The sequence below is a fragment of the Condylura cristata genome, unplaced genomic scaffold (genome assembly GCF_000260355.1).
Source record: "Condylura cristata isolate star-nosed mole 26May11 unplaced genomic scaffold, ConCri1.0 scaffold00012, whole genome shotgun sequence".
NCBI lineage: Eukaryota > Metazoa > Chordata > Mammalia > Eulipotyphla > Talpidae > Condylura > Condylura cristata.
Window position 1 is genome coordinate 45,775,822 of NW_004567113.1, and position 19,014 is coordinate 45,794,835.

Below are 19,014 nucleotides of genomic sequence, written 5' to 3' on the forward strand. Positions count from 1 at the left end.
AAAGGCCACCGAGCTCGGCTCATTTAAAGACACCAGAGTTTGAAAACAGCAAGGCGCTGAGAAGACCTAACCACGCAGGTGACCTACGTAGGTCCAAGACAGTACTTAAATTTTGGCTTATTGAGTGAGGATGAGGGTAAACAGTATAATTTATAATTTATAATTCAAAAGCTTTCTGGAGACCTGAAATGAACTACAAGGGCAAGTTGTAAAAACAGGAGTCTGTCTTTTTATCAGACTAAATGCAGCCAAACCTCCAGTGGTGATACTTAAGTGCAATTTCTTCCTGGTGTAGAAATGATTCCTGATAACCACTCTTTTGACAGAAAAGAGAACTTTTTCTTCACATTCAATTTGTTGTCTCCTTTAAACACGAGTCTTACACACAGTATTAAAAAGAAATCTTAGCAAAAACAGGACTAGATGCTGAACAGATGAAGCAGAACAAGAGAAATAGGACTTACTATTTATTTCTTTGCTTCACACACGCAAAAATTTAAAATGGCCCAAGACACCCAGCCCCCTCCTGTGTCCTGCACGGCACAACGGAAACACAGAGGGTCACGAGCCCAGCTCCGGGTCAACCTTCTCCACCTTGACGACCACCTCGGGCGCCACAGCCGCAGCCCCTGCGGGCTGGCTCTCCGCCTCCGACTCGGACAGCACTTCTTCCTTGATTTTTACAGGCTTACTCCCGGCCTCCTCCTCTTCATCCGAGGACTCATCGAGCTCCCACTCGTCATCTATGTCCATTTCAAACACTCTCACGTGACGGAGATTTGAGCTTAACTGAGGAAAAAGAGGCCGTATAAGGAATTTTTAAATGAATGTCCGAAATACCTTGTGTGTGAGGAATTAGAAATCAGCAGCTTGAAGGAAAAAGGATTTCATAGCTGCCATGACCTCAATAACTTAAAACGGTCACTGAACTCAGCCTTCATTTTGCTTACGGGGATCTCCACACACAACAGCGACAATTTCATGATCTAGAAATGGCGGTAATTGCGTAATCCGTTTTGTCAGAACAGGAGAACTATGTAGCGAAGGCCACCATGTGCCCTAAACCAGTAAAAGCTCACAAAATGTTTGCCTGGGGAGGCCCCTGCAAACCTCAAGTCCCTCCCCCCGCTCCCTCAGTTAGTGAGCAGCTGGACTTACCACACAGGACACTTTCCGAAAGCCATTCCCAGCCACGTACTGGGCCTTCATGCTCTCCAGCAGCCGCCAGTGCTTCGCGAAGTGCACAGTGCGCGTGGGGATGGCGCTGCGCTGCTCATCCAGCCTGGGGGCGGGTCAGAGAGAAAAGGGGGGTCTCTAGGGGGTTTCCTGGGGTGAGGTCAGGGCCGGCCATGCATTCCATTTCTCCCGCACTCCCACATCCAGCACCATTTACCAGTCACTACATGAGGGTCATGATACTTACTCTGTGAAAACGCTGCCATGTCAAGGAGGCAGAGTCTCACCTAAGATCGCTCAACCCCTTTTAGGGAAAGCGAATGGGCACACTTTTTTTCTTCTTAAATATTATAGTAGTTCATCTTTACATCATTTTGTGCCTTTTTCCATCTCAGTTGTAATCCCCATGGTCTTCCCATCACCAAATCACCGTTTGGGCACTTTTTTTTTTTTTTTAAGATTTATTTATTTTTTCATACAGAACTGGAGTACAGGCCAGAGATGCGGAGGGTGAGAGGATTCACCAGAGACAGAGTGGGGAGCAGCACAGGCAGATCGACGAAGTACACTGCTGAGGGGAGCAGCGGGCGGGTCAGGAGAGGTCTGCCACACCATGTGGTCTCCTCCGGGACAGACGGGAATCGAACTCATGCAGAAGTGGCTTTAGCTTCTCAATGCTGTGCTTTAACCCGCTGCGCCACCAGGGAGGGCCTGGGCACTTTTTTTAATTAGAGAAGAGACCTGCTTAAATCTCAGTCTGGTAAGACCATCTCTTAGCACTGCCTGTACACCCCAGCGGGCCACTGAGCTCCTAATTCTGGAAGGAAAGCACCGCCAGCAAATCTAAAATAATTAATTCTGCAAAAAACTGGGGTGAACGCGACCCTTGAAACCAGAGCTAAGAGAAATCCCACTCTTCACTCAAAGTAATTCCCCACCTATTCCACTGACCACTGACTACTTCCTGACATACTAGTCAAGTGACAGAGAGGTGCTGAGCAATTACTTTTAAAATAAAAATACTTCTGCTCTGCCTACTTTAAGGTTATCTCCTGCAACTAGATAGCCATCATCTAGCAACCCTAAAAATCTCCAATGTAAAAATACATTGAAAAACATTTGTACCAGGGCCCTCCCTGGTGGCACAGCAGGTTAAAGCACAGCACTGAGAATCTAAAGCCGCTTCCGCATGAGTTCGATTCCCGCCTGCGCCGGAGGTGACCACATGGTGTGGCAGACCTCTCCTGACCCGCCCGCTGCTCCCCTCAGCAGTGTACTTCATCCATCTGCCTGTTCTGCTCCCCACTCTGTCTCTGGTAAAGCTTCTCACCGCCCCTGAGCCTCTGGCCTGTACCCCAGTTCTGTATGTGCAAATAAATTTTTAAAAAACATTTGTACCAGAAACTATTACATTATAAAAAATGATTATATCCCAAAAAATGATCTTACTAAAGAGTGAGTTACCTGGTAGAGTAAGTCCCAGCGAACTGATATTCCACACTATCTTCACTGTTATACACCGAAGACAGCGGCAGCTGGACCAACAGTCTATCTCTTCCGTCACGTCCTACAGTGTCTTTAAGAACTACTGTTACAGTTTCATCATCATAAAACTGTGCATCTAAACAACTATAGGTGCTAGAATTGAAATAAGTTTCGTTATACCAAAAAGGATCATGATTATTGAAAATACTGTATGCATAACATGATAGTGGTAACAAGCAAAACCTTACTACAAATAATCAAGTGACAGTCAGGACCATGGTGCCTGAAACACTCTAGTCTGCCTCCATCCACGGGTGCCCACTGCACTGATCACTCATAAACATAACTAGGCCCTAAAAACAAGTCGTCGTGAAAAAGGAAAATGCTGTGAAATCAGTCCAAAAAGCTTTTGATATCAGAGGCCAGGCCTTAAGGATGACTCAATAACTGTAGTGAAATGAACAGCAAAAATAAGATTTACCTATGAAAAGTCACTATAACTTCAAAGATAACTGTTACAAAGAACATCCTTTACATGAGGGAAAGAGAGTAAGGAAAAAGATCAGCCGCTGGTGAGTGTCAGTCCTTTCCCCAGTAAAGTTTCAGGGGTGACCTAGGTAACGTTGCCCTTTCAGACCCTGAGAAAACCCCGCGCTGTGAGAACACCACCTCGCATTCATGCTGGGCAGTCCAGAACGTCAGCTATCTGCTCCTGCACCGACTCTGGCTTCTTAGCAGACAGGGAGCGCAGAAATATAAACAACAGGAACCCATGCTACCTAACACTCCCGTGAGGCATAAGGTTCTATTCTACTGTAAGTCAAATAATTCTCTTAAGTCTAAGACATGTAACCAACCCCGGCCCTGAGGCTGCACATGACAAAGGTCTCCTGGTGGACCATGGCCGTGACTGGGTCTAACTGTGATCGTGTCGCTGCATTTACTACACAGACACACTTACGTTGACGTCTCATCCATACGAGATTCTAGACTTACCTTCTTCTCACTTTCTCAGTTGTGGCATATGTGAAGCTTCCAAATTTAATAGCAATTAATCCATTACTTACAGATCTTCAAGAAAGAAAGGGGGAAAGAGATTTGGTAGAATAACTTGGACAGCCAGTATCAGACATGCCTGAAAGAACATGACTGCCAATGTTAGTACATTTACCTAACACCAGATCCCAGATCAAAATACCATTATGCTCACTCTTGAATACTGACAACTCATTTAAATGCCTAGACAGTTAAATCTGACATGAAAATTACAACTTGGTTTGAAAGCTTAAGAGTCACCAAAGTAGATAGATATAAAATTAAGGACATTTAGAATCCCCAATTTCTCTTTTGCTGTATCTTGGACCTAAAAAGATTCCTTCAAATTCAGATTTAGAGCCATTTAAGATACTAATGGCATTCTGCATGTAATTTAGCTTTGCCATTTTAGATCCTCAAAAGGACTTTTATACTGGATTCTTCTTTTGAGTTCCCAAAGAAAAGGTTTAGGCGAGGTCTCTTTGAATGAAAGGCACACTTTAACCCGAACTAAGAATCTTCTCTCTGAGGAATCCAGTTTCTATGAGGAATACAGTTTCGCACTTCTACAAGTTCATGAAATGTAATACTGGGTGTTTTGGCTGCTGTATTTTTCCTCACCCTAAAAAAAAATCCTACCTGTAGTAGTCACATAGCAGTGCAAAATTAATCATGAGGAATTAGACAGGATCATAGAGCTTCCTCATTTGGCACTAACTTAACAATGTGAAAACTTCAGACTAAGAAGAGCTAAATGACAAACTCAAGGTACAAGGTAGCATAACTAAAACTTGAAATGTAGAGAAAGAAAGTTGCATGCCTTAGTCAAAAAAAAAGATCAAACTTTTATCTCTTTGACTCAAAGTTCAAAGTGATACTTACTGGGAAATATCAGTATGTCTCCTTAAAATGCACATTTTGTGAAGTGAATCTTCTAAAATAGTAAAAAGAAGATAATGCAGATTCGAGGTCTTATTATTCCATCTAAGGAAATAAAACTTAATGTCAAAACATGCAATTTCACTACCAATGTATGGAACAAACTTGCGTATTCATGAGAGGAAACCCACACTTACAGAAAAGGAAATTTGAACAATCTACGGGTACAGTCCTCACTAGAACAAAAGAAAAAAAAAGTAAGAAAAACTCAATTTGGCTGCTGAAGTACACCACCCAAAAAGTAAACAGAATTACCTTCTAGCATCTCTATATAAGGGAATACAGATGGCTTGATTCATTGATTTTCCAATTACATCCTAAATAAAATAAGATTTAAAAATACAATGAGAGCATTTCAGAGATAGTCTAGAGAGTGACTTGCTACTCGAATACAATAAGAAATGAGCTATATCACCCAACTGTTCACATGAGAAAGTTGCATGACCATCATGACAGTAAGGAAAAGAGAACATTCTGAGCTGCAAACCGCCTGGCGTCCGCTCGTGGCAGCTAAAGAGCCACCGCCCAGTCTCACACGCCAACTGCCCCGCATCGGGGGCAGACGAGAGGCACGGTGATGTGTGTGCTCTCATCAAGGCGTTGACACTGTTCTGGGAACAAGTGAGATACTGAAGGCCACTAGTGTCAATATATTCAATTTTTTATGTATGTAAGAAACTAACAAAAAGGAAATATTGTAATGAATCACACAGAATTGCCATTTTTGTTCATCAAAAGCAATTGAGGGCTCTCCTCAGTGGGCCAGTGGGTTGGAGCGCAGTACTATGAAGCTAGCGGCAGCTGCTTCAACACAAGTTGGTCCCTGGCCAGGTGGGTGACCCACATGGCGTGGCAGACCTCTCCTGTCTCACCTGCTGCTCCCCTCAGCAGTGTACTTCCTTGATCTGCCTGTTCTGCTCCCCACTCCGTCACTGGTGAATCCTCTCACCACCCCTCCCACCTCTGGCCTGTACCCCAGTTCTTGTATGCGTAAATAAATAAATCTTTAAAAAAAAAGAAGTTGAAAATGGTCCAGCTTAAGAACTATGACCATTTACATAGGCGAGTAACAGAGCGGAGGTATTAGATTCTTACCCCTATCAAAAGACATGTATTTCTTTTACACTTACTGCTGGCTTTTGCAAACACTGATCAATAATGTTCTCCATCTTCCTTTTCACAAAATGCAATGATTTTCGTGGATAATAAGGAAACAGCAAAGGACTTTCTGGTTTCAAACAAAAACAGAAGCAACAACAAAAACAAAAGCTATAACAAACCACATGATTAGGAGAAAATAATCTGTTTGCGCCAGGCTGCACAGCTAGTCTGATGGTGAATCCTCCCGCCACTTCATTATTCCTCACATGGCCTCACCAACACTGACCGAGGTCTCTGCCTTCATCACTCCACTCCACCCCCACCCCACCCTGCTGCCATCCTGCTCAGAACAACCTAACAGCCAATATTGTTCTAAAGTCTCCTTTTCCCCACCAAAATCCATGGCATGCAGCTGTTGGCTATAAGAAAGGAATGATTTGTGAATCATAAGACTTACAATGAAGTAAAGTTTAATCTTCTCTAACCTTTACCACAATGGAAGGACAAAAACAGTATTATATGGGGAAAACATGAACTTAAAATCAAACACCTGACCCTAAAAACAAAAACAGTGCTATGAAAACAAACTGTTTACTTTTGAAACGGCTTCTTAGCAATAGAAAGTAACACATCATTTAGCACTGACTGACACCAACGATGCTAGCCTTTTTATATCTACCATTACTAGTGCTCACAATAGCTGGACAGAGTAAGCATCAGACGCTCTAGTTTACAGATAGGAAAAAAAGAGGCTGAGGGCTAGGCAGTTGTGTGTGAAATGGACAAAGTATTTAGGCCATGAATCAAACCCGAGTCTGCCCCCGCCCCTCCTCTTCCACAGTGCCCTGTGGGCCTCCCTCCCTCAGTGTCTCCTGTCCCAGCACTGCTGGGGAGAATGGATGTTAATCATGTTCACTTTTAGGTCCCCAACAGCTGACAGGTACCTGGTATCACAGAAAGCTACTAGGTCTTTATCCCTGGCTGCTGGCACAGAGCTCCTAAACCCCTTCACAATTTCCTGCGTAGCAACAATGACAGGCACATGTTCTGTCTTAATGAGGCAATGCCTGGCAGGTCCCTGGATCGCTTCAGATGGGCACTGGCTGCCAGCAACACCAAGGCGCAATTACAGCTCAGCACTTCTAGTGCGTCCCCCAACCTAGAGGCTGAGCCCATCACCAGTGGCCAATAATTTAATCCATCATGCCTACTTAATGAGTTTCATTAAAACAAAAAACAAAGCCTACACAAGGTCAGAGGGTGTCTGGGTAGGTGAGTACACTGAGGTGCTGAGAGGCTGGAAAGCTTGGGGATGGCAGCTCTGCACCCCTCCCCCGAAACTGTCCTATGCAGCTCTTCTGTTTGGCTGTTCCCGAGTGGCACCCTCGGAACAAAACTGACAAATGTCAGTGAAGTGTCTCCTTCAGTTTTGTGAGCCATTTTAGCAATTATTGAAAGTGAATGGGGGAGCGCCATGGGAAGCCCCATATGGAAGCCACGTCTGGCAGAAATGCGGGAAATCTGGGAATCAGTGCGCCCCACCAAAGCCATAAGTGGGGGCAGTCGTGAGGCCTGGGCACCTACAGGCACGGAATCTGGTACTGACTGTGGCTGGAGTCAACTGAGTGGAACTGCTGGTGCAGCACCTGCTACGGTCAGGAAAACACTCCCTCGTCCCGGCGTCAGAAGTGTTCTGAGGAAAGGCTGCTGAGAGGCTGCGTGCGACGGCTGTGGCTCTGTGCTCGGCACTGTCAGCACTCCATCCATTTAGATTAAGCTGTTTCAGCTTCAGCTTAATCTAAATCAAAATAGATGAAGCGCTTTTCGGAGGGAGGCATACATAAGTACATGGCTAATACCATAGGGACCTAACAAGTTGATGGATTGTGGTCAGAATTCTCTGAGAAGAAATGCATGCTTCAAAAATATTTTCATCTGAAGTTCTGACATAGCCAGGGGCTGCTACTTGTATCACATCCTGAATAGTGCAGGACCAAGTGGTGCTGTATTACATACTAGAAGGCACCACTAGAGCCGCAGGAGGGCAGTGATGTCATGCTTCCCGGAGCTAACCCATGAGAACTGGCAAGATGGACGTCCCTGACCAGTAGTGGTTTTCTTCCCAATACCCTACTTCTTGTAGGACACAAAATCAATGGTATAGAAATAATGAAGAACAAGCAATCAGTTAATTTCAGGGTGTCTTCCATTATGGCAATGTCATACACTACTTGTTATTTTGCTGTCTAATAATACGCAGTGAACAAAAAAGACAAATTTAAGTATTCACTGAAACTGTTAGATGACTGATAGGTCTCAAGCACAGACAAACATGGTCAGAATCTACCTGACTCATGGAATACCTTTAAGGTGGCTGCTGCTCTGAAGGAAGTCATACCACTGGTTTCCTTCTGTGTTGGGGGGTGACACAAGGTCATCATCTTCATCCTTCAGGTACTAGAGATGCAGGGTTCAAAATTAAAATGCAGTAACCCAAAAAAAGTAGGCTGAAAAACATCTTTACATTTAATATTATTCTGTTCATAAGTGATGTTTTAGTGCCAAGTCCTCTGAAAACGTACTGCTATTATCCTGAGAGGTAACCAAAATCTGCTAAAGACCAAGCAACCGAAGAAACTACAAGTCATCACTAAAAGATGAGAATGCTGTAAGCTGTGGGGGCTGTAAGTTGAGTTAACCTTCGTATTCCATTGGCAGAAGCATCTTTTGATCTTAAATATATGTCACAAATAAGTTTTAAAAGTATGAACTGACCATCCATTGGATGGCAGCAGTTCTCAAAGGCCCTGTGTGAGGCCGTATTTCTTTTGTATACATTAATCAAAACACACTATCACAACAGACTGAATACTGAATAGATATGAAATTCTGTCTCCTATGAAAGCCAGACATCTAAGAGATTTGTTAAAAAAAAAATACTACCACTCTTAACTAAATATCTTTGTCTTGTATAGTCAATTTTCATTAAAAGTACTTATGTGTAATTTTAAGTGGGCTTATTTTTAAATTAATAATTGTTAATTCTGTTTAACCTGTAATACACAATAGTATCTACCCTCAATAGATGTAAACCACATAAAATTTATCAGAGGCCCTCAATAATTATTAAGACTATAAAAGGGTTTTGAGACCAAAAAGCTCTTATAAGCTACTCTACAGTCATTTACTCAACGGATAGGGTTGCTATAGAACTTGACAGTAACTTTGCATGAACTTTATAAAGACTAATATCAGAGTTTTAAAATTTATTTTTAAAAATTAAAAGTAACAAGTTCAACTCAAAGCCCATACCTGACCAACTTTTTCAACATTAAAGTATTTTCCTTTTCGATTATAAAGGTCTGGCGCCTAAAAAGAATATAACATAGTTTAATTTTATGTCAAACCACAAATGAAAGAAAAAAACTCCAAAATTTAAACCGATTCTATTTTTTAAGAGTGCTAATGATGGTTGTTCTTTTCTTTGATAGAGTATAAGGCATGCAAACAAAAATTCAATTTACAGATTTTGTTTAATAAGTACTGCCATTAACTCATTCAACAGTGTAAGTGTAATTGCCAACTTCAATGAAATTTGGTTATTTATTACCCTTAACCAGTCTAGTGCAATTATTTTTTAAAATAGCATACAGAAATGCCAACTTCTTACCTCATTGAAGTGTTCAGTAAGAAATTCAGCAACAAATGTGATATCTTTTTGAGTCATCTATCAAAAACCAAAAGGAATAAAAGAAACAAATCCACATGAAAGAAAACTTTCAATGAAGGAAAGACGTTAATAACAATTTACCTTTTTTATTATCAACTAAAAGTCATGGAAAAATCAGGCAAAGTTCCGTCAAAGAAATATCAACAGTTTATGCAACTGCGAAAACATGATCCTCAGGTATGTCATTAACATCTGAAAGCCACTTTCCAATCAGTGAATCCAGAGCTGACCTCAGGAGGTCAGTCATCACCTAGTGCCTTCTGCTGAGCCCAGGTGGACAGACCCCTCCTTGGAGAAGAAGCACAACTGGGTGAACTCTGAGGTCTGCAACTCACCAGCGCCGCTTACTCCAGGCTGGCCTCTGCCTCCCACAAAGACCCTGCCTTCCAAACAGCTCAGTCCTCAGCCCTCAGATCACACTGAGATCTTCCCAATAATTACCGTACTGCATCTCCCAAAATAAAGCTAAGGGTGATGTCTGAGAAACAGTTAATGTGAACTTCCCTACTTTGCAAGGGAAACTGGCTGTCAATCACAGTGCAAAAGACACTGGAGTAAGAACTACAGACAGTGATCCCTTACTCGTCAAGTCTACCTTGGCTGCTTTTCAAGATTTGCATTTTTTCAGGTTCAAATGACCTGAATCATAGTCTGGGTAAGATAAGGATGGCTAAGTCATAGGAACCAAGAATTCTGTCCTACTTTTAAGGCCTACCCTCGAGAAGATCCCATTCCCGCTTGGCACAACATGGAGAGCAGACAGAAACCATTACTTACCACACATTAACACATTACTACTATCAAAGTATGAGGTTTCCCAAAAAAATAAAATGCATTTACGAATTACAAAAGCTAAAGTAGAGAATGTCAGCACTACACATTATTTGGATTATAAAACCTAATGCAAATAGGAAAATAAATATTTAAAATATACAAATTCCATTTTTAAAGAAGCTTACTGCACCCTATTTAGTGTCTCGAGCCTGACATGCATCAAGCAGTAACTACCTAAGAGCACCAAGATGACCAGCCACTGAGCTCAAGCATGTGCAGAAAACACTACCTTATTCAGGACCTCCCTGGTGGCGCAGCGGGCTAAAGCACAGCACTAAGAAGCTAAAGCCACTTTTGCGTGAGTTCTATCCCTGCCTGCCCCGGAGGTGATCCACATGGCACGGCAGACCTCTCCTGACCTGCCTGCTGCTCCCCTCAGCAGTGTACTCCCCAGTCTGCCTGTTCTGCTCCCTGCTCTGTCTCTGGTGAAGTCTCTCATTGCCCCTGCACCTCTGGCCTGTACCCCAGTTCTGTATGCATAAATAAATAAAACTTAAAAAAAAAATAAAATAAAATACTACCTTATTCAGCTCGGGGAGCACGTGGTCTTCTGTCATTCTCAACATTGCTGGAAATACAAAAATAAAGATGAATTTTAAAGGAAAACCAGAATTTTAATTGTTGATGCATTTCAAAGACTAAATGTGTTTCACTCAACTAAACTTTGAATTTTTAACAGCTTCTCTTCACGAACAAAAAAACGTAATCCTTATAAATCTAAAGGATGAAAAACTTAAATTTGATTGATATTTCCAGCTTCAAATGACTGATCTAACTACTCTCAACTATTATTTCTCATTTTCTTCTCATTTCAACCTGTTACCACACCAGATAAATCTAACCACTGCCTTGTGCCCAGACCCTGTATGAGGGATTCCTCCTATCTTGTCTTCTCTTAGCGTCTGCAAACAGTCCCTCCGAAAGCCTCAGAATGAAAGACAACTGTGCTTCTTTCCCTTGGGCTTTACTGCTATGTGAAGATACCTCGCAAATAAAAACATGCACACACACTTCCAAGTGCGCCTATTCATACGCATTAGCCCCTGCGGCTGACCCGACTCACAGCACCACGCTTCTCCCATTACACCCACCCAAGTCAAGACGCGTGGGGCGTGACCTTCCCTGTGAACGTGCTTCCCGGTTATGTTTTGGTCAGCAACAGGTATGCTGGACATGATTCTGCACATACATCTTAGTTTAGAAACTACTTTTAATTAATTCAAAACACCTGAGAGGAAAAAGCTACACTGTACAAAAATGAACAATGATGTAAAATACAAATAAATTGAATTTAAAAGAAAAAAAAATTTAATTAATTCCAAAGGTCTAAATCATCTGAACAAAGTCATAATCTACTTTTCCTCTTGCACTCATCTGGACACCAAAAATTACTTAATGAGAGCAGACAGACACCAGGCACTCAGTCACAGGAAAGAAGTCCCGTCACGGGAGGCTGCATTTGACAGAACAGAGCACGGTGCACCACCTGCTGGTGCCCCAGCCAGCATCACGACGAGGCCTCGACCCCCAAGCTTTCATTCATGTCCAGCTCTAGTGACCAGCCCTGAGCTGAGACGCATTTCTCTTTCCATCCCACTTCTTACTGTAGTTAGGGCATGCAGTAAGAATGTAAACTGCCTGACTAGATAGTTTACTGCTGATAATTCTGAGTAAAACCAAATTACTACTTCTGTAAAAGAAGATTATGTCTCAGATCTCATTCAGTGTTAATATTCATTTATTCTCATCAACAACTCTCATGTTAAACAGGCTGGCCTGATAAACACTCTGGCTCCCCATTCTGGTTTGTGTCGGTACAGTTTTAAGAGGAAAAAAAAGTCTAAGAATTTTCAATGTCAAGATTAACAGTAGTCTTTTATTGTAAAATAAGTAATTTCATGCTGAGATACATGAAGTCTGTTTTTAAATTTAACTGAAAGAGCTGGGCATGTGTTTAAAGGATGTTAGCACATTGTAGATACTTCACCTTCTATTTTACTCTTCGGCATCCATATTTTATCAAATATGGGATAAATCCCATTTACGACTAAATTATACCCATGCAGGAGGGACGTGTATGTTGGATTACTTCAGAGAGACTGAGGTCACAAAAACAACACCACAAACGGACCTACGTAAAATAAGCACCCACTGTAGTGGAAGCATTAGCTGGATCAACTTAATACACCTTTGCTAATCACCTACTGATGCAGTGATACTGTGGGAGATGCAGCCAGCATACTATTCAGCAGGGATGCCGCCCAACAGAAGCTGCCGCGGAAATGCTCCAGCTCTGTGCTGTCCAGCAGGCTGGCGACAAACATGTAAGGCTGCTGAGCCCTGCGGCTCGCATATGCTACTGCATACAATTTCAGCTAACTTAAACAGCTCCATACGGCAAGTGGCTACCCTAATGGAAAGCTGGCTCTGGAGACAGGAGACAACTTCTAAAAGAAGAGATAAGCTACCCAGGGCAGAGGCCGCGTCTCGTTATTTGCGTCTCGCTTTTTAAAATCTGACAGTGCCTACTACCTCACAAGGACTCAAGAACGCTATCTGAACCTAAGGAGACGTTACAAGATAAAGCGCGAGCTCAGCGAGTGACAATCAGTGCTACCAGTTACTTCTGGGGAGCTGGGGGTGTGGGCGATAGCAGTAAGCGCGGCCCTGGGCGGAGGGCTGCTGAGACTGGTGGCAGGCAGACGGAGCTCCTCTGCATTCTACTTTTGCCAGTATGAAAACTTCCTGGAGTAACTGAAATATTCTAAGTTGATACTCAAGTTTTAAATGTTAAAATGACAACAATGCTTCATTCAATTAACTTACCCACATAGAGCCATCGAAAAAACGCTTTGAAGTTTTTCATACTACTATCAATAACTCTAAAAAAGATAAAATCAGAAATGAAATTATTACGTGGGGATCATGGATCACTGCTCCATTATTGTGAGACATAATAACCCTTAGTGTCCTATTTCACCTATGCGGATGATATTTAAGCCTTCAAAACAGCAGATTTTAACACACACCTAAAAATAACATTTCCAAAGGGCATAATCTGATTCTTTTCAAAAGTAAAGCAAACAGCTTAGATTTCAACTGGTTGGTAACAGTCTTGCCACAGTCTTCTCTAGCATTTAGTAAACATAAAATTCTTTTCTAACTCTGCAACAAAAACATCAGAAAAATACAGTTTTCAGCATTATTCTCAGTTAAAAAAACCATTGGTCAGTTAAAAAAAAAAGGGGGGCAGGTGAACTGGTGGTGGGAAGTCCACGGGGATTACAACCAAGATGAAAAAAAATGCACAAAATAAAGAATGATATAAAAAATAAGTAAATAAAACAAAAAAAAATTTTTTAAAAATAACCCCAACAGAAAATTATTATCATAGATTTGTACTATGTCCTTAGTCCTGCTGTCAATGGACATTAGTTCTGGAAGTCTATTTTTGATCTTTACAATAACTGAGATTTCAAAAACGGAATTTTCCTGGGCTTACACAAATACAACCGCAAAAGTGAGTATATAAATGGAAGTCATCCTCATTTTGATGAAAGTGTTTCTGAATATAGATATGGGATCATCAAGACTAAACATCTAAGTTCACATCTGTAATTACTCAGTAAATCACAGCACTTCTCATCCCTAAATCTCATAGCCCTTCCCCGTACGACCAGACGCTACTGGGGAGGGAGGGCAGCATTGCTGACCTTTCTGTGCCCAGTAGAACACTTGTAATAACTGGCTGGTCAACTCTGATGCTGTCAGGCAGTAAGAGTAAAACTCTATTACAGCAAAAATAAAAAGGACAAATTCCTTTCTGTCTTTTTCCAATCAGTGTTCTTCCCCTTCACCGCAGGGTACCATCAAAATGCTCACTGCCTCAGTTTCTCCAGCTATAATCTAAAATAATACAGTAGTCTCACTGCAAAGGAGAAGTTAAATAAACTACCTTTCATGCATACTGAAAGGTGATCACAGAAAGTTTAATATTTGCTATTTACTTTCAGCAAATATGGTGAAACAAAAAGAATTCTGTATACAGAAAAAGCAGTGTTATTCTCTAATTTTATACGCTGGACATAAGCATCTGTGACCTCTAACTTAGACGACACCATTAAGATGGGCTTGGTGGGAGTGGGCGTGTGAGATAATTCACAGAAAAAGGACAGCAGGTAAGTATTCAAACGAACATCAGAAATGTCAAACACTGCAGAGTACAGGGGCGACTGAAGAAGCTCTCAGTGCAGCCGTGCTGACAGGACAGCGAGAGGCCGGGAGGCCACAGAGGCCAGGGCACTGGGGCCGCCATGGCAAACAGGCCTGGGGCCAGCGGGCAGAGTGCCAGGTACACACCAAATGCAGTATGGTCAGTATGTTCTTCCCAAGAAAACATGAACTCCAGGCATTCACCTTCTAGACAAAACCCAACAGGGTTCTTCAAAGAAATCACTGAACTGAAGAGCCAGGCACTTCTGGCGGTGCAGACCACCCACACAGAACATCCGCCGTCCCACACGAGCAACGTTAAATTGCCTTATGGGTACATATGAGTGAGTAAGAGAGCATCAGATGCTGAGGGAAGCATGCAGTGAGACACCAAGAAAAACAGTGAAGTGACCAGAAAAGTGGAGTAGTTCAGGGAAGAGCAGAGACTTTCAAAATACAATGAATCCTCTGAGATCTGAGAAGATGTCAAATCCGCAAAGCAAGAGCATAACTTTGAAAAGGAATTAAACAATGAAAACACTTGTGGAAATTAAGACAGGACTGCTGGAGTGAAAATTCAGATAGGTAGCCAATTCAACAACATTAGACTTGCAACAATCTGCCCCCCACCCCACATTAGCTAGCGACTCCAACTATTGCTAAATGTCCCCATGTCAAGAATAAAGATGAGGGGGAAATACCGTACGAAGGAGTGAGACTCAGAAGCACAGACTGTCACTAGCAACAAAAAGCAATGAAGCAGCTTTGGAAGCCTGATGAGAAAACGACTTCCCCTTTAGCTCTCGCAGTGGCTGGAGAGGAGAAAAGACACAAAAGGACTCGGGCAGCTTCCCCCTCCTCTGACCATGAAGGACGTATTCCTGCAAAATGATGTCAGCCAGGAAACGGAGACCCTGCACGAGTCAGGGAAGCAACCAGGATGCCTGTGTGGCAGCCCCTAAGGCCTCCCAGCCTCTCGCTGTCCTGTCCAGCACGGCCGCACTGAGAGCTTCTCCAGTCGCCCCTGTACTCTGCAGCGTCTGACATTTCTGATGTTTGTTTGAATTCTTACCTGCTGTCCTTGTTCTGTGAATGATCTCACACACCCACTCCCACCAAGCCTATCTTGATGGTGTGGTCTAAGTTAGAGGTCACAGATGCTTACGTCCAGCAGCTCAGGGATGGTGGGGAGAAGGCAGCACCAGCGGGGGGCCCGGGGCGACACAGCCAGCGAGACAGGAGGGCGTGCGAGCAAGCGACACTGACAGAAGCTGCAGGGGAAAAGGAGAGTGCAGAAGAATCAAACAAACAGAAACACAGAAGAATTTCTAAAAGTTGACAAACAACAGAAATGATGCACTTCGGAAAGACGGCGGTAACCTACATAAGAACTAAAGCCAGAAACAGACGAAAGAGTTGAAGAGACTCCCCAAGGGGAGGGACCTGGGAGATGGGATGGGGCCGGTGCTTTGCTTTAGGAAATGGATGAGCCGCTGGTCTGTTTAAATCATGAAGAGGAATGAGTCTGATAACCCTCATTTACAAACTGAAATGTTAAAAGTAAAGAAAATAGCAATAGCAGGCTAGGTTCACTGTGTAAGTCAAAAGTAAAAGATCCTCAGGTCAGTGACGCTTACTAGAGAAGCAGCCCCAACACTTACTGGAGAAGTTCATTTGCCTTGAGTATGAAAGAACCCACAGCAGTAATCGCATCTATTAGAGGAGGGGAAAAAAAAAAAACAAAAAAACCATATATATGTATATCTACACATACACACACATCATTTATCACTAAGTAGGACTGACCCATCCTACTGAGAAATTAAGTTACTACCTTCAATTCCTGTAGCATCTAGTCCAAGAGGCTCATATTTTTGCTTCCATGAAGCCATTCCTTTCAGTTCACTCAAATGGTACAATAAAGACTCTGAGCCACTATGGAAACAGAGCAAAAATAAATTAGTGCCGCCACCACCACCTTCACGGCAGGCAGCACTAACTGCCTGGACATTTCTCACGGAAGTAAAATACTGACAAGAACTCTCATTTTCTTTCTATGAGAAATTATTGCTCAAAATTATCACCAAAACCTGTAGGAAAATCAATGGGTTATCTTGACTCTTGCAATGAATGTGTGTCCACAAGATGGTCACATGATTATGTCGTTTACCCAGGAGCTATACACTCAACATTAATTTATTTTTTAGCTTTATTATCTATTAAGCTCAGGCTTCAGGTCAGGCACTATGTTAAAGACTGGGAACATGACAGTGAAGAAACTGACAGGGTCCCCACGTACTGACAGTTTAACAGGGAACAGTGCAACCAGAGTGTGTATGACCTGAAAGGCCTTGGTACAGGGAGCAGGTGAAACGAAGCACCTATCTAATCTGGGGGGTTAGGGAAGATCTAGCTCAGCAAGTGATATCTGAGCTGAGAGCTAAAGAGAGCAGGGTGGTACTATTCCAGAGGCGAGAGGGACAAAATTGGGCGGGAAACAAGATGTCAAGCTTGAGGAGACCACCAGCTTGTGTGGGTATGAGGCAGGTGTGCTGATGGCCATGCAAAGGCCTGGATCCTAGGGAGAAGTCTGAAGTCAGAGTAATTGGGTCAGCTTTAGAGAACGCATTCGAGGCACAGTGTGGACTGGAGACCAAGCCAGAGGTTATGTATAATATACAGTGTGTTAATTTTAAAGTGATATACAAACATATTTCACTTCAGTGCTCAAAAAGGATCTAGCCCTTCTTTCAAAATATACCTCATGATTGTTCAGAGAAAATGCCTACTCAGGGCCTAGCCTATTTGACGATGCAGAGTTACTGTTACTGACTCTTTCGAACTTGAGCACTCCAACATTACTCCCAATGGCCAACACAAACAATTTTAGCTACGGAAAGCTCAAAAAGAGAATGTGAGATGACAAAGAAATTGCAGCAAGAGGACCAAGGCCCAGCGTATGTGGGCCAAACACCAAAATGTCTACATCAAGTCTTACCTCTGTAAGTGACTTATAACCAATTTCTGTATACTAGAATATGATGACTCTATAGACTGGCCAAGTTTTTTTAAACCCTAATTAAGAAAAGAAAATACATTTAGCATGCTCATAGGCTACTATGTGCCATTATAAACAAGTTGATTAAGAATGTGTTTGTAAACATTTAAATATAGAGACACTTTAACTTCACCTTTACTGTTAACTGGTTCATTAACAGGGTCTGAAGTTCAGCACTACAATGAAAAAAAAGAAGGATTTCTAGTCTTCTCTATTCAAAGTCTAAATGCATCACTTTAAAATGCAGAATTCAAAGTATAAACACTTTTTAAACAAAACAAAGATTCAGAAACAGATCAAAGCATTTATGAGAATGGACTATATACTAAAATGGCATTTTGAATCAGTGAGAAGTACAATAGCAAATAAATTATACTAGGCAATTACTAAACATTTAGATTAAAAAAGAAGAAGTTAGTTTTCCATAGCACATAACCAAATAAATCATATCTGGAACATATAAACAGAATAAAACATAAACCATAAAAATGCTCTAGAAGAAAATGCAGCTCAATTTTGAATATTCTCCAAATGAAAAAAAGGTCTTTTTAAGATTAACAACATTATAAAAGATTGAGTTAGCTACTTAAAAATTTTAAGCTTTTATACATTAAAAAATTATATATTCACAGAGAATGACTAAATTTATATAAATAAATGTGCAAGGAAAAGGCTAGCAAAATCTCTATTCTTTGTCCTTGTATACCAGAATTTCCTATTTTTTAGGAGTATAGGTTATTTTTGAAATAAAAAGAACTTTTTTTAAAAGAGGCAGCACAGTATCTAATGAGTTTATTACCTTGCCTTCCCCCACAACAGCAAGTGCATGAATTCATCTTGCACTGATGTAGTTGTGTTCTTTTCCTAGACAAAATTGATAAAATGATATATTGTTTTATTAGCTTATTATTAAATTACAGGAATACAACTCCCTTTCCTTAGCCATTTCCATACCCTTCCTTCAAATCCATATTTAAAGTGACCAACTGAATATCAAAGACTGAAAAACAGCCTGTCAGCCAGCCCAACATCTACATTCATCCCTCAAGCTGTGCCTGCTATGGTCACATGCCCTCCCACATTGTATGACCAATGGGAAATCCTTTCTCTGAAAACAGTGTAAGGATAGAACAACCCATTTAAAAGAACTCTTGGGATCCTCCCTGGTGGTTAAAGACAAGGCTATCAAGCTATGGCCAGCCCCTGCAGCACAAGTTAAATCCCCTGCCAGAGAGAGAGCTGACTCATGTGATACAGACCTCTCTTGTCTCACCCACGGCTCCCCTCAGCAGTGTATTTCAGTACGTATGTCTGTTCTGCTCCCCACTCTGTCCTTGGTGAATCCTCTTACCCCCACCCCCTGTACCCCTGACCTAAACCCCATTTCTTATATGCATAAATAAGTAAATCTTTTTAAAAAAATAAAAGAACTCATGACCTTACC

The 19,014-nt window shown here is 41.9% G+C and overlaps 1 protein-coding gene across 1 annotated transcript; it reads right to left on the bottom strand.

Moving 5' to 3' along the window:
* Positions 1–454: 454 nt before the first annotated feature.
* ANAPC4 (anaphase promoting complex subunit 4) lies at positions 455–18,447 on the bottom strand. Its single transcript, XM_012724255.1, has 18 exons — positions 18,370–18,447; positions 17,704–17,746; positions 17,511–17,587; positions 16,347–16,447; positions 16,174–16,225; positions 13,127–13,182; positions 10,822–10,868; positions 9,407–9,463; positions 9,049–9,105; positions 8,100–8,193; positions 5,766–5,863; positions 4,891–4,952; positions 4,773–4,811; positions 4,579–4,680; positions 3,658–3,732; positions 2,641–2,814; positions 1,159–1,282; positions 455–789 (listed from the first exon to the last, which is right to left on the bottom strand). The coding sequence occupies exons 1-18, from the start codon at positions 18,396–18,398 to the stop codon at positions 562–564; spliced, it is 1,515 nt and encodes a 504-aa protein (XP_012579709.1). The 5' UTR covers positions 18,399–18,447; the 3' UTR covers positions 455–561.
* Positions 18,448–19,014: the final 567 nt, after the last annotated feature.